General features: G+C 48.5%; 1 protein-coding gene across 1 annotated transcript in view; it reads left to right on the forward strand.

Moving 5' to 3' along the window:
* AHR (aryl hydrocarbon receptor) overlaps positions 1-11,478 on the forward strand; it is a 66,810-nt gene extending 55,332 nt beyond the window's left edge. The window contains exons 7-11 of the mRNA XM_021000004.2: positions 536-738; positions 1,603-1,712; positions 3,147-3,288; positions 5,410-7,051; positions 8,805-11,478. Coding sequence (XP_020855663.1) covers positions 536-738; positions 1,603-1,712; positions 3,147-3,288; positions 5,410-7,051; positions 8,805-8,948 — 2,241 coding nt within the window. The 3' untranslated portion in view covers positions 8,949-11,478. The remainder of the gene's footprint in view (positions 1-535; positions 739-1,602; positions 1,713-3,146; positions 3,289-5,409; positions 7,052-8,804) is intronic.
* Positions 11,479-11,968: the final 490 nt, after the last annotated feature.

An 11,968-nucleotide genomic window follows, 5' to 3' on the forward strand; every position in this document is an offset into this window, starting at 1 on the left:
GGTGTCTTTGTAGAGACTGAGTAGAAGAGTAGATTAGAGTTTTGGATTTGAAATCAGAGCACATGGGTTTGAATTCCCCTCTACCCATGAACAAATCATTTGACGTCTTAGAACTTCTGTATTTGTCAAATAAGAATTATCCTCCTTGTACTACCTACTTTATAGGGTGATTGTGATGAAAGCATTTTTAAAATTAGAAAGGGCCACATACATAAATGTGAATTGTTACTTTGAATTCTGTGGGAAAACTGTGAACTTTCTGTTTATTTCCTCATTTAATATTTTCTCTTTTGTCCAAAAATGTAAGCCCTTGAAGGGGCAGGGATTTTTTCCCTTTATTCTTCTCTTTCATTCCCAGGGCCTAACCCAAGCTTTACCCTGTGGCTTAATAAATGCTTATTGAATTGCATTGCATTGACCTTATGCTATGTAAAAATAATAATAATATTCATAATCATTTACATTCTCTTCTTTGCATGATAGTAGGTTAGTTTCATGGTTGCTTTTCAGTTGTGAATTCTGTTCTCTTTGAAAGGCCATGAACTTCCAAGGGCGGCTCAAGCTCCTTCATGGCCAGAACAAGAAGGCCAAAGATGGGAGTTCCCTGGCCCCTCAGCTGGCTCTGTTTGCAGTGGCCACGCCGTTGCAGCCTCCGTCCATCCTAGAAATCCGCACCAAGAACTTCATCTTCAGAACGAAACACAAACTAGACTTCAGTCCTACAGGCTGTGATGCCAAGTGAGTGGGAGGCCTGCTGAGTAGCTGTTTGCATGTGAGCTCTTGCAGGGCAGCCCCTGTTTTGGGATTCCTTTGTAGCCCCAAATTCAGCCCTGTGCCTGGCACTCAGTATTTATGTGCTTTAGAAAGACTTTGGACTTGAAAGAAGAATCCTTACTTGGTCTCTGTTAGACTTTGTAAGAGATTATACAGAGATGAGTATGGATCAATACCCTCGGTCATTCGTTCAGCATATTTAACAACTTCTTCAGGCTTACAGAACGTCTTACTGTCTGGTAAAGCGTGTACAGTCATTTCTGTACTTATCATTGTTCAAAAGATGATAAGCTGACTCTGAGGAAGAGCAGGAGCTTTGGGCTGGAAGGCCCCAGATGGTGAATTTTGGAGCTCAGTATGTTTTTCGTCCCCAGATCTGTCTCTTCTCAAGGCCTGCTTGTAAACCTTCCATCTGTAGCTATGCTGTCTCGCCCCAAAGGGTCCACGTGGAGGCAGCAATTCTGGGGGACGCAGCGGGAGAGTCAATAACTTAGAGACAGGAGAGGCAGGGTAGACGACAGCTTGGCGTTTGGGGGTCAGGGCTGGCTTTCTGCTGGTGCAAGGTCGCCTGGGGCCACTTCCCAAGTCACTTGATCGTCTTATAATTTGAGCTTACGTTCAGGGTAGAAGGAAGGGCCGGAGAAAACCTTAAACTTATAACTGCCCAAAGAAAGACCCAGCGGCCCAAGTGCAGTTCTGCTGGCTGTTGGGAAGTGAAGAGGAAAAAAGAGATCACTTCAAGGCAGGCTGTCCGTGAAAGTTGGTTCTGAGTGTTGTTTCTTTCTCGAGTGTAGCTCTGTTTCGGTTCTCGTGGCTTTTCTCTTGCAGAGGAAGACTTATTTTAGGGTACACCGAGGCGGAGCTGTGCACGAGAGGATCTGGGTACCAGTTCATCCACGCTGCTGATATGCTGTACTGTGCAGATAATCATCTCCGGAGTAAGTGGCTCTCACCGAGATGGCTAGACGTGTCAGGTTGGACTGTAGGAGGTGACGTTGCCAGGATGCACGGGGGGCGCTGAGTGGAAGGACACCGGCCGCCCCCGTGGGGCTTCGTGTCCGGTCTTCATGCCAGCCAGGGTGGTTCAGTCATGAAGCAGACGGCTGTCAGGCCCGTGGTGCTCTGGATGTTTCCAGGAGCATGTAAGAAGCCTGGTCAGATTTGGGGCGGCATCTGAATTGGGACGGCCATTAGAAGCTCAGCCAGCACAACACTGCTTCTGGTTTTCAGAGGCGAGCAAAGGAGCGGGCGGCTGTTTCTGCCGCTGTTACTCAGTGGCAGATTGGAAGCGCATTCCCCTTGAACGCTGTTCTATGATACACGCTCCCATTTAAGCAAGAGTCCCAAAGGCACCATAAAGCGGATCTTTGGTAAACGTGGAGATGGGAGACAGGGAACAGGCCTGGGACTGGCAGATGCCATCCCGACTTTCCAAAGGGCGCGGAGCGGGTCCTTTGGTCAGTAGCCCTGGAGCTACAGAAAATCCTTGGCCACGTTGGTCAAGTTGGGCTTCGTGAGCCTTTAGAGAGGGCCTCACAGCCGTCATGGATAGATGAGCAAATGCCATCGACCAGGGAATGTGATCCAGTGGGAAAAGGGACACATTTGGACTCAGAGGACCTGTCACTGTGACTGGAGGCAGGTCCCCCCCAAGGCCTCAGTTTCCTCCCCTGTAAGCCAGGAGCTGGATTAGCTAGCTCCCCAGATCCATTACAGCTCCAGCCTGGGACCCTATAACATGGAATAGCTGAATTTCAGCAGGACAACGATCTCCCAGAAGTCTCTTAGGGTGCCCTTTTGGGGATGGGTGGAACCAGGGCTTGGGTGAGAGGCCAGCTGTGGACTCAGGAGTTGCCTCAATAATGGCCCCTGCTTGGCCTCCAAGCGAAAGCAAAACAGACCAACTTGGAGAGCCCTCCATATGGCTTCTGCTGGGGTGCAGCTTAAGATGTGGCCGCCTGACAGAGGAGGCTTTGCCTCACTCTGCCCACCTACCCACACATCTGCCCCTGCCTGTCGGTTAGCCCATTTATCTGTCCACCCCACAGGTTCCTCCTCCTGTTCTTACTTCTCCGCCCCTCACTCTCACACGTCCGTGTGCCCTGTGCTGGCCCCTTCCCTCCACAGGCACGAGGTCCCTTTCTTCCCTCCCCCACTTCCATACATGCAATGGTGAATTCATATTATGTAAAAATTGCTTTACTTAGAGGTCTGTGGAACAGTTGACTTACCTAAAGCAAGAATTGTCCGTATCTTTAACTAATAAAATTCTTAACATATAAAGTGAGAATTGAAGATGGAGAGTATTTATTTTTAATATCTTGAATTTTGCTACTTAGTAATTAAGACTATTGATTTTTCTTTCATTCTAGTGATTAAAACCGGAGAAAGTGGCATGACAGTGTTTAGGCTTCTCACCAAGGAGAATCGCTGGGTCTGGGTTCAGTCAAACGCACGTTTAATATATAAGAACGGAAGACCAGACTACATCATTGCAACGCAAAGACCACTCACGTGAGCACACAGACTTAGTACATATCAATGAAATCAGGCAATGGCATCTGTGATTTAGAAATCAGTTTGGGGAAATAAATCTCTCCAGCCAGAATCGAACTAGAAGTGGAAAAGTTGATGTTGGGATATTTACATACTTCTTCATGTGACCTCATTGTGCTCGCTTCTGCCATTATTGCAGACGGCAGCACCTCCAAATGGGAGCCACTCAAACGCATTTATTAAGAAAATTGCTGTAAATAACTAGGTACATACAAAATATGTGCGTATGTTTGTTGTATATGTATATTTACATATATACATACATGCACATATACAGATATATGTGTGTGTGTGTGTGTGTGTGTGTGTGTGTGTGTGTGTGTGTGTGTGTGTGTGTGTGTGTGTGTGTGTGTGTGTGTGTGTGGGTGTGGGTGAGAGAGCTAGCGGGAGCCATGTCGTTGGACGGTGGTCTCAGAGGGGAGGCTCTAGCAGCTGCTGAGGGGAATGGGAAAGCCCTGCAGAAGGTGAGATTTGAGCTGAATCTTGAAGGAAGCCGCAGAAACTCGGAGGGGGAGGTCACGTGGAAAAGCCTGCCAGGCATGGGGGCCAGCCTGGACAAAGGCCCAGAGGTGGGAGATGGCGTGTCTTGTGTGAGTAGCAGCAGGGAGGGCAGTGCATGTAAAATCCCAGAATGTGCAGGATGGAGTCAGGCCTAAGAAGACTGCAGGGGTGCAGGGAGCCTGTTCCATGGTAGGCCAGGCACTTAATAAATGACCTCGGTTTATTCATTTGACTGACCAAATGAACGCTAAAAGCATGGGAGAGGGAAGAAGAGTAAGTGATGAGTCCAAGGTTTGGAGCTTGATGACTGGGGAAATTGATGGGTCTTGGGAAGGTGGTAAAAATGGCTCCCTCCAGGTTTGGAGCCCGTCAGACTCTCCATACTGGGAAGAAGTGTTTCGGTCCGGTAGAGACAAGAGTTGGGGTGGTTCCTCCTCCATTCCCCATTCTCTTGGGTCTCGTTGTGTGTCTGAATGCCCATGTCAGTGTCGGGACCGTCGTGTTTTTTCTCATTGGGCGTGTTTGGGGTAGGTGGGGCAGACTTTGAAATAGATAGTGTACCATGGGAGGCATTGGCAAAGGGACCAGCCAGCGTGGCGTGCCCACGTCACAGAAGGCGCTGTGCTCCATGAGTGAAACAGTTGCAGGAGCTCAAAGAAACGTGAGATGTGCCACTTGAAAGATGTCCTTTCCGGATGTTCCGTAGAGTATGCGTGCCCACCGTGAGGCAGAGCCTTCTGAGCGTCATTGGGCTGATCATTCACGGTCAGACATACTGTACCTTGACCCCAAAATCGGGATGTCCTTTTGGTCCCCTTTGAGCAGGGAGGACAGCCACCATCTAGGGGGAGGTGGGAGGAGTTGCCCCATGGCAGCATGGACCTTGTGAAGCCCCCTCCTCTGGCTCAGTTTAGTCCTGTTTTTTCCCTTCTCTCCATGGCCACAAGGCAGACCCTACCCCACAAAGGCCTGATGGAGAGAGTTGCTTCCATGGAGAGACTCTCAAGGAAATACTAAGTCAAAGATCATTCATTGGGAAGACTTGACCTTGGTCCAAAGTGTCTTGTCTTGAACATGTGAGCAAACCTCACAGGCTCATCGTCCAGTGATGATTTGAGTGAATGGAAAGTGTTTCTGTAGAGAAGCGTAGTCATTCATCATCTCCTTCTTTCCTTCGAGGCTAATAGCTATCTGAGCTGCAGCTCTCCCAGGAGATTCAGAAGCGTTGGCACCGTCACAAGCATTACCCCGTTTGTGAGGGCGGACCGTGTGGTGTAGTGCCGTGTTCTCTGAAAAAGTCTCAATCACTGACCTTTCTTAGAATTTAAATAAAAATGACATCTATGTGGTGCCTTAGTTTTCTAACAGATTTCAAGGCCTCCCATTAAAGTTCCTACACAAGACCGGGCCGCTGCTGATGGCAGTCTGTGTCCACAGAAGGATTTCCATTTAGATTAGCCTGTTGGTCCCAGGTTCCTCTGAGGGCTCTTTTTAGCTGAGGACTTCTCTGAGCTGAGGACTTACTTTCTAAAGTAAGAGGGCCTCCTGCCGTTTCTGAGCCATTCTCTTTCATTTCAGCGATGAAGAAGGAACAGAACACTTACAGAAACGCCATGTGAAGCTACCTTTCTCGTTTGCCACGGGAGAGGCTGTGTTGTACGAGGTCACCTTCTCCTTCCCTGCGCTGATGGACCCCACGCTGGGGAGGACCAAAGGACCTGGGGCCAGGAAAGATGACTCCGCCAGACACCCTCAGAGCCAAGACTCGTTTCACCCCGGCTCAGTGCTGGCTGCCATGCTGCAGCAAGATGAGTCTGTGTACCTGTGTCCCCCTGCACCTCACGCTGCGCCCCTGCAGAGGGACTTCGGCGCCGAGACAGCAGAGGACCTGAGCGGCATCGTGAGTGGTGACTGGCAGGAGAGCCTCATGCCCTTGGGGGGCGAGGACGTGCTGCAGCAGGAGCAGATGCAGCTTTCTCACGAAGCTGGCTTAGAGCCCACAGGCCCCTTCCCCGAGAACAGAAACAGTGAACTGCACAGCATCATGAGAAGCCTGGGCATCGACTTTGAAGATGTCAGGCGCATGCAGCAGGATGAGTTTTTCAGAATTGACTTTTCTGGTGGGGATGACATCCGAGACATTGATCTGACAGATGAAATCCTGACCTATGTGCAGACTTCCCTGAACAAGTCCACCTTCTCCCATTCAGGTCCCCAGCCCCAGCCTCTTCTGCATCCCCAGGCTTCTCTGCAGCAGCAGCACCCTCTGCAAATCCAGCCTCCTGTGCGTCCCCAGCCTCCTCTGCAGTCCCAGCCTCCCCTGCAGCAGCAGCCTCTTCTGCATCCCCAGCCTCCCATGCAGCAGCAGCCTCTTCTGCAGCCCCAGCCTCCCCTGCAACAGCAGCCTCTTCTGCATCCCCAGCCTCCTCTGCAGCAGCAGCAGCCTCTTCTGCAGCCCCAGCCTCCCCTGCAACAGCAGTCTCTTCTGCATCCCCAGCATCCTCTGCAGCAGCAGCATCCCCTGCAGCCCCAGCCTCTTCTGCATTCCCAGCCTCCCCTGCAGCAGCAGCCTCCTCTGCAGTCCCCGCCTCTTCTGCATCCCCAGCCTCCCCTGCAGCAGCAGCATCCTCTGCAGCCCCAGCCTCCCCTGCAGCAGCTGCCTCAGGGGGCTCCTCACATCCCCAGCTCCAGCTGCATGGTCCAAGAACAGTTAGAGCAGCAGCGGCGACAGCAGCAACAGCATCTTTGTCAGAAGATGAAGCACCTGCAGGTGGGCGGGGTGTTGGCCAGCTGGAGGCCAGGCGACCCCGAGCCCTTCCCTTGTCCCCAGCCAGAGTCACAGTCCTATGATGTCTTTCCCGATGCTGAGTTCCCGTACAAGTCTGAATTCAGCACTCTGCCCTATACCCAGGGCTTGCTGTCCTATTCCCAGGCTCTGTTCTCCCAGCCGCCCACCCTGAGCCACTTAGACTTTCCCGTAGGAAGTTTTGAACAGCCACCATACCCGATGTCTCACTTAGGAGACTTTGCCAGCTGTTTACCGCAAACCCCAGAAAATGCAGGGTATGGGGGCCATTCACAGCCCACCCTGTCCGCCCCTCCATCGTGTTACGCGGGGGCTGTGTCGATGTTTCAGTGCCAGCCTGAAGGCCAGGCCTCCAGCGAGGGTCCGATGCACTATAACCCCATGGCCTCCAGTCAGAACACGTCGTTAGACAAGGTAAATCGTGTCCTAACTCGGTGTTTCCTCAATGAGTCATTGCGTTGGTTTTTGTGAGAACTGAGACTAAGATTCCATTCCTTTGATTATGGACCCTTTCCACAGTGAAGGTTGGAAAGAATGGAAATTAAGGGCAGAGCTGCTCTGTAGGGCCCCTCAGCTTCAGTCTCTCAGAGCCACCCCATTCCTAACATGGGGGGAGATCCCCTTATTTGGAAATGGGGGTAGTAGGCAGTGGGAGCTCACCCTTCGTGTTCCAAGGGCTTTTGTCCCCAAACTAGGACTGCAGCTTTTTAAGTCACATCTTTTATTGGGGAATTCCATGAGGAGACCTGAGAAAGAGCCCGAGTTTGACAGAACAGAGCCTCAGAAGCTCATTCAGAGGTCAGGCTAAGTCTGCTGTGAACTTTTGTGCATCCTCAATCCTAGAAGATGGATATTTTGCAAATAAAGACTTAATGTCTTCCTTGGTTTTTAAAAAATCAACTCTGTCCCCCCCATTTAAGTTTGTCATTTTAAGTAACTGATTGATAAACTTTCCTGAAGGCATTTAGACTCCAGTTTCCCATCAGTCCCTCATTAAACATTTGGTGAGCACCTGCCAGGTGCCTATTTTCTGCTAGGAGTGAAAGTCCTGCCTCGGTGACCTTTCAGCTACCCAGGTAGAGCTAGGTGGAGATCCACACAGTAGGCCTTCGGGTGGCCTGCTAGTGTGATGGAAGTCAGTAATGGAAGTGGGAAGAGGAAGCCAAACACCTGTGCTTATTGGTGGGAATTTCACCTACAAAGTGGCACTTTACCTGAGTTTGACCGACAATGAGGGACTGGAAGAGTCCAGAGTGAGGAAGGAGAAGAGGGCAGCCATGCGGAGCGGCCGTGGGCCCAAGCGGGGGATGAAGGGTCCCCTTGGGGATCAGTGCAAAGTCCAGTTCTGGTTGTACCATCGAGTGTGGAAGAGGAGGGTGCCCCAGCCCGGGTCTTCTGTCGGCTTCTGACCCAGCTCTCATTAGGGGCATGACCTCCTTCCTCCCTCCCCCAGCTCCTCCCAAGGAAGGATGCCACTGAGCCCAAGGGGCCCCTGTCCCAACGCTCCTTCTCGAGGCTGCTGGTATTGCCGTCCGGGCCTCTCACTAGTCTTCCACCTCTCCCTCTCTGCTCACTCATTCCCTTTGGTTTTTTGTGGGGGGTGAAGAGAAGGGATTCACTTGTAGTTTATTTACATTACATATATTTAGAGATTACTCCCACTTCATGAGAGGCCTCTTCGGTTCTTAAATAAAAGTAAAAATTGCAGCCTTCTCAGTCCCAGCCCCACTCCAGCTCCACGGGATTGTTCTCCAGCCTTGCGTGTACCTTGAGCGCTCTTTTTTGCCAAACTGGAGAATAATCAAAGGATGTTGAAAACAAACGAAATTAGAAGTGTATCTTGTTAGAATAATATTTCAAGGAGCATTTTTCTGGTGCCTTTTCCAGTTTAAGTGCTAATGATCACAGACAGCTAGGTGGTGCAGTGGATAGAATGCCTGAACCTGAAATCATGCAGATCTGAGTTCAAATCCAGCTTCAGACATTTATCAGCATGGTGACCCTGCGCAGGTCACTTAAACTTTCTACCTCAGTTTCCTGAAATGGAAACGTTAATGGCACTAACCTCTCAGGGCTGTTATGAGGATTGTAAATCATTTTGCAAACTAATGTTAGCGTCATTATTATTATGATTTATCTTCATTTAGCTCATGACTCTTTTTTCCAGTTTCAGAACGGTTTAAATGGAGACGTTTTAAATGAAACCTACCCAGCTCAATTAGACGGCCTGAACGACCCTCAGGCTGCTGCCTGTCTCCGCCAAGCAGAAGCCAGACCCTTCCCAGACTTACCATCCAGTGGCTTCCTATGATGCCTGCCCCGGCCTGCTCACCCGGCCAGCTAGATACTGCTTGTAAGGATGGGGAGGAGCCTCAGGCAGGGGCACTGCCAGAAACAACCAAACCAGAAGAAGCAGCCAGCACTTACCCATCCAGAACGAGGCTCTGCCCAGGCTGGCCCATGGGGCAAGCGGCCCGATGCACTGACTCAGGAAGCCCGTGGGAGCATCCGTAGGCAGAGCTGGGAGGAGATGCCCTCTCCTCCTCCCACGGGCCACAGCCCCGCGGGGCCCCAGGCCCTTCTCCTTCCAGCTCTGGCTGTAGCCGTGGCTCTCTGTGCCGTCATCAGCTGCTCCTGAGCCAGGGTTTGGGCTGCGGGTGCCCAGCCTGGCGAGTCCTGCCCCGGCCCCAGTGGGTGCGTGCCTCCTCCGCGTCCACCCAAGTGCCTCTGGGAGCGCAGGGATTTTTGATAGTAAAGACCATTTCCTTTTAAATAATGCATGGATTTCATCCTCTCCCTGCTTCATTCTGTCCTTTGGGCTTTCAGAAAGTATACTCTCAGTCCAGCTCTATTTTACCTGTGGTCGTCATCCCTGCTTTTCTTCAGGTGATAGAAGGTTGAACGAAGATATTTATTTAAAAGAAAATAATTGATTATCTTGCTGTTTACTTTGAGGCTTTAAATGTGTGCAACATGCCTTATCTTTTATTGAAATACAGTCCTCTTAAGGAAACAAAACTCTTTTCTTTCCAAATAATAGTCATGAAATTTATATCAAAAGGGTAACATTTATGGGGCAGCTAGGTGGCACAGTGGATAGAGCTCCAGCCTTGGAGTCAAGAGGACCTGAGTTCAAATCTGGCCTCAGATGCTTGATACTTACTAGCTGTGTGACCCTGGGCAAGTCACTTAACCCTGCTTGCCTAACCAAAAAAAAAAAAAAGTAACATTTAAATTAGGGCCCCTGTCTTCAGAAGGAGCCGTTGGAATGAGGACGAAGTTCAAGTTGCTGTGAGTGGATGCCTTTTGCTGGGCTGCTCTTTGGACTTTCCAAAGGGGCTCTGCAGCTGGGTTGTTCTGCCCAGGGAGAGGCGCGTGGGTGTGTTCGTCCAGCGTTACACTGGACCCGGTCGAGAGGAAGCTCAGGGTCCTCAGAGTGTTCAGATAAACTGAGTTGTCTTGATAAGTTTCAGTCTTAAAACCATGGGAATGATTTTTTTTTTCTCGTATTTGAGGATTTTTAGAAATGAAGCCACCGATGTTTGGTGCCGAGAGTTGTTCCAAGGGAAATTCAGAATTGTGTCTCATGGGTGGCACGGTGTCTTGTCAATGGACTGAAGAAAACTGTCCTTTGTAGAATAGTTAAAGTATTCCATTTTGAAACATGAGTCATATCTAAATACATATAGCTATTATAAAGTCGAGCTCTGTATACGTCAGTTAACGGCGTCTTTAAAAGATAAAATAATAAACCCAAATATGCTTAGGTTGGTGTCCTGTATTAGTGAGACAACCACTTGTTATTTGCAGTAACCAGATATCAGGAAGGAGCTTTTATGATCAACAGTTCCCAAGCCAAGTGCCACTTAGTGTAGGGCCCTTCGTTATCTATTATTTGAACCTTGATTGTTAAAGGGCAGAAACAGCTCTTGTCCCTGTTGGACGACATCAGCTGGAATCTCAAATGGAAACATAGCAGAAGGTTTTCTTTACAATTACTTTTACAGTAAATGAATACGTATAAAAAAAAATAAATTTTGTCAATCTGTTCACTTTCAGGAAAAAAAATCTGTAGAATGTTATTTAAGTATTAAGCACAAAATTGGATTGTCTAAAACATTTCATAATTTTTCAACATGAGGTGTCATTAAAATTCAGACCAGTAGTCTGAATATCTTTTTTAATTTTCCATCTAAAATTTTCATTAAAAGTCTTAACCACTTTCTGTAGAGTCTTCCATTTTTGGGAAATATGTATTTAATGGAAGAAACTATAGATTTTCAATGAAATTGTGAATGTGACAATCAGTTATATATAGATAATGTAAAACTGAAAGGTAAAAGGGATATTGTGTATTTTTATCAATAAAACTGTTAAATTTATCTTGTCGAGAATAATAAATGCTGTCGAACCAAATATACCTTGTCTGTATCGCTAAGTGCCAAAGGAAGCAGTAATACCTAGTAAGCTGCTTTCTAGGAGATTTATTTAGCATTTTTGCATTAGCTGAGCCTGTAACGGAGGCATCGTTGTGTTAGGAGATGTAATTTTCACTCTGGCTCCACAGAGCTACCTTTCCAATCCACCAGAGCCCTTCTAAGGCAGGCTCCCATTCTGAAGCTTCCAGTTGTTAGAATGCATAGCCTAGCATCGTTCAGTATTACTGTACTTTGGGTAACATCTTCATGACCTGTATTTCTTTCATCTCCCATTTGCTATGGCTTATACATACCATTGTGTAATTTCCTATTTAATATATGGTTTGTTGTGTTATTTCCCTTCAAGTAAAACTTGTAAATGGTAATATATGGTAATAAAATAATCTCCAAGTCCCCCCTGGATCTCAGCAGCTTCTTCTTTGGCGTGAACTCTTAACAGGAAAGTCCTTGTCTCGTCCTTTATTCCAGCTTCTGGTCATAAATGGATACGTAGAAAATTTGATCTGCCTCGCTCAATCAGGAAGATGTAAACTGACTGCTTCTGGGATGAGAAAGCTCAGACTTGCCTGAGTGCAGGGCAGAGCGCCTCTCAGCAGTCCCTTCCATGGTTTTGAACCATATTCGTGTTTCTGCCATGTGCTCTTTTCATGGAGGTGAATCCCTCTTAGTTTTCACCTGCTATTCAGGTTGTGATGGTGTTGAAAAGATCTGTTCCATCAATCCAGTTCAGCGGTTATTAAGCACTTCCAGTGCACAAGCCTCTGTGCTCTGTTCTGGAGCTGTGAGGACAAAACTAGAATTGATATAAAAAGCACATGCATGAGTCAATAGAAGCTCATGTGAAGAAGTGAGCGCTAGGAAGCACGGGCATAAGGAAAGAATTCCCTTAAGA

The sequence above is a fragment of the Phascolarctos cinereus genome, unplaced genomic scaffold (genome assembly GCF_003287225.1).
Source record: "Phascolarctos cinereus isolate Bilbo 61053 unplaced genomic scaffold, phaCin_HiC Scaffold_1;HRSCAF=81, whole genome shotgun sequence".
Classification (NCBI taxonomy): Eukaryota; Metazoa; Chordata; class Mammalia; order Diprotodontia; family Phascolarctidae; genus Phascolarctos; species Phascolarctos cinereus.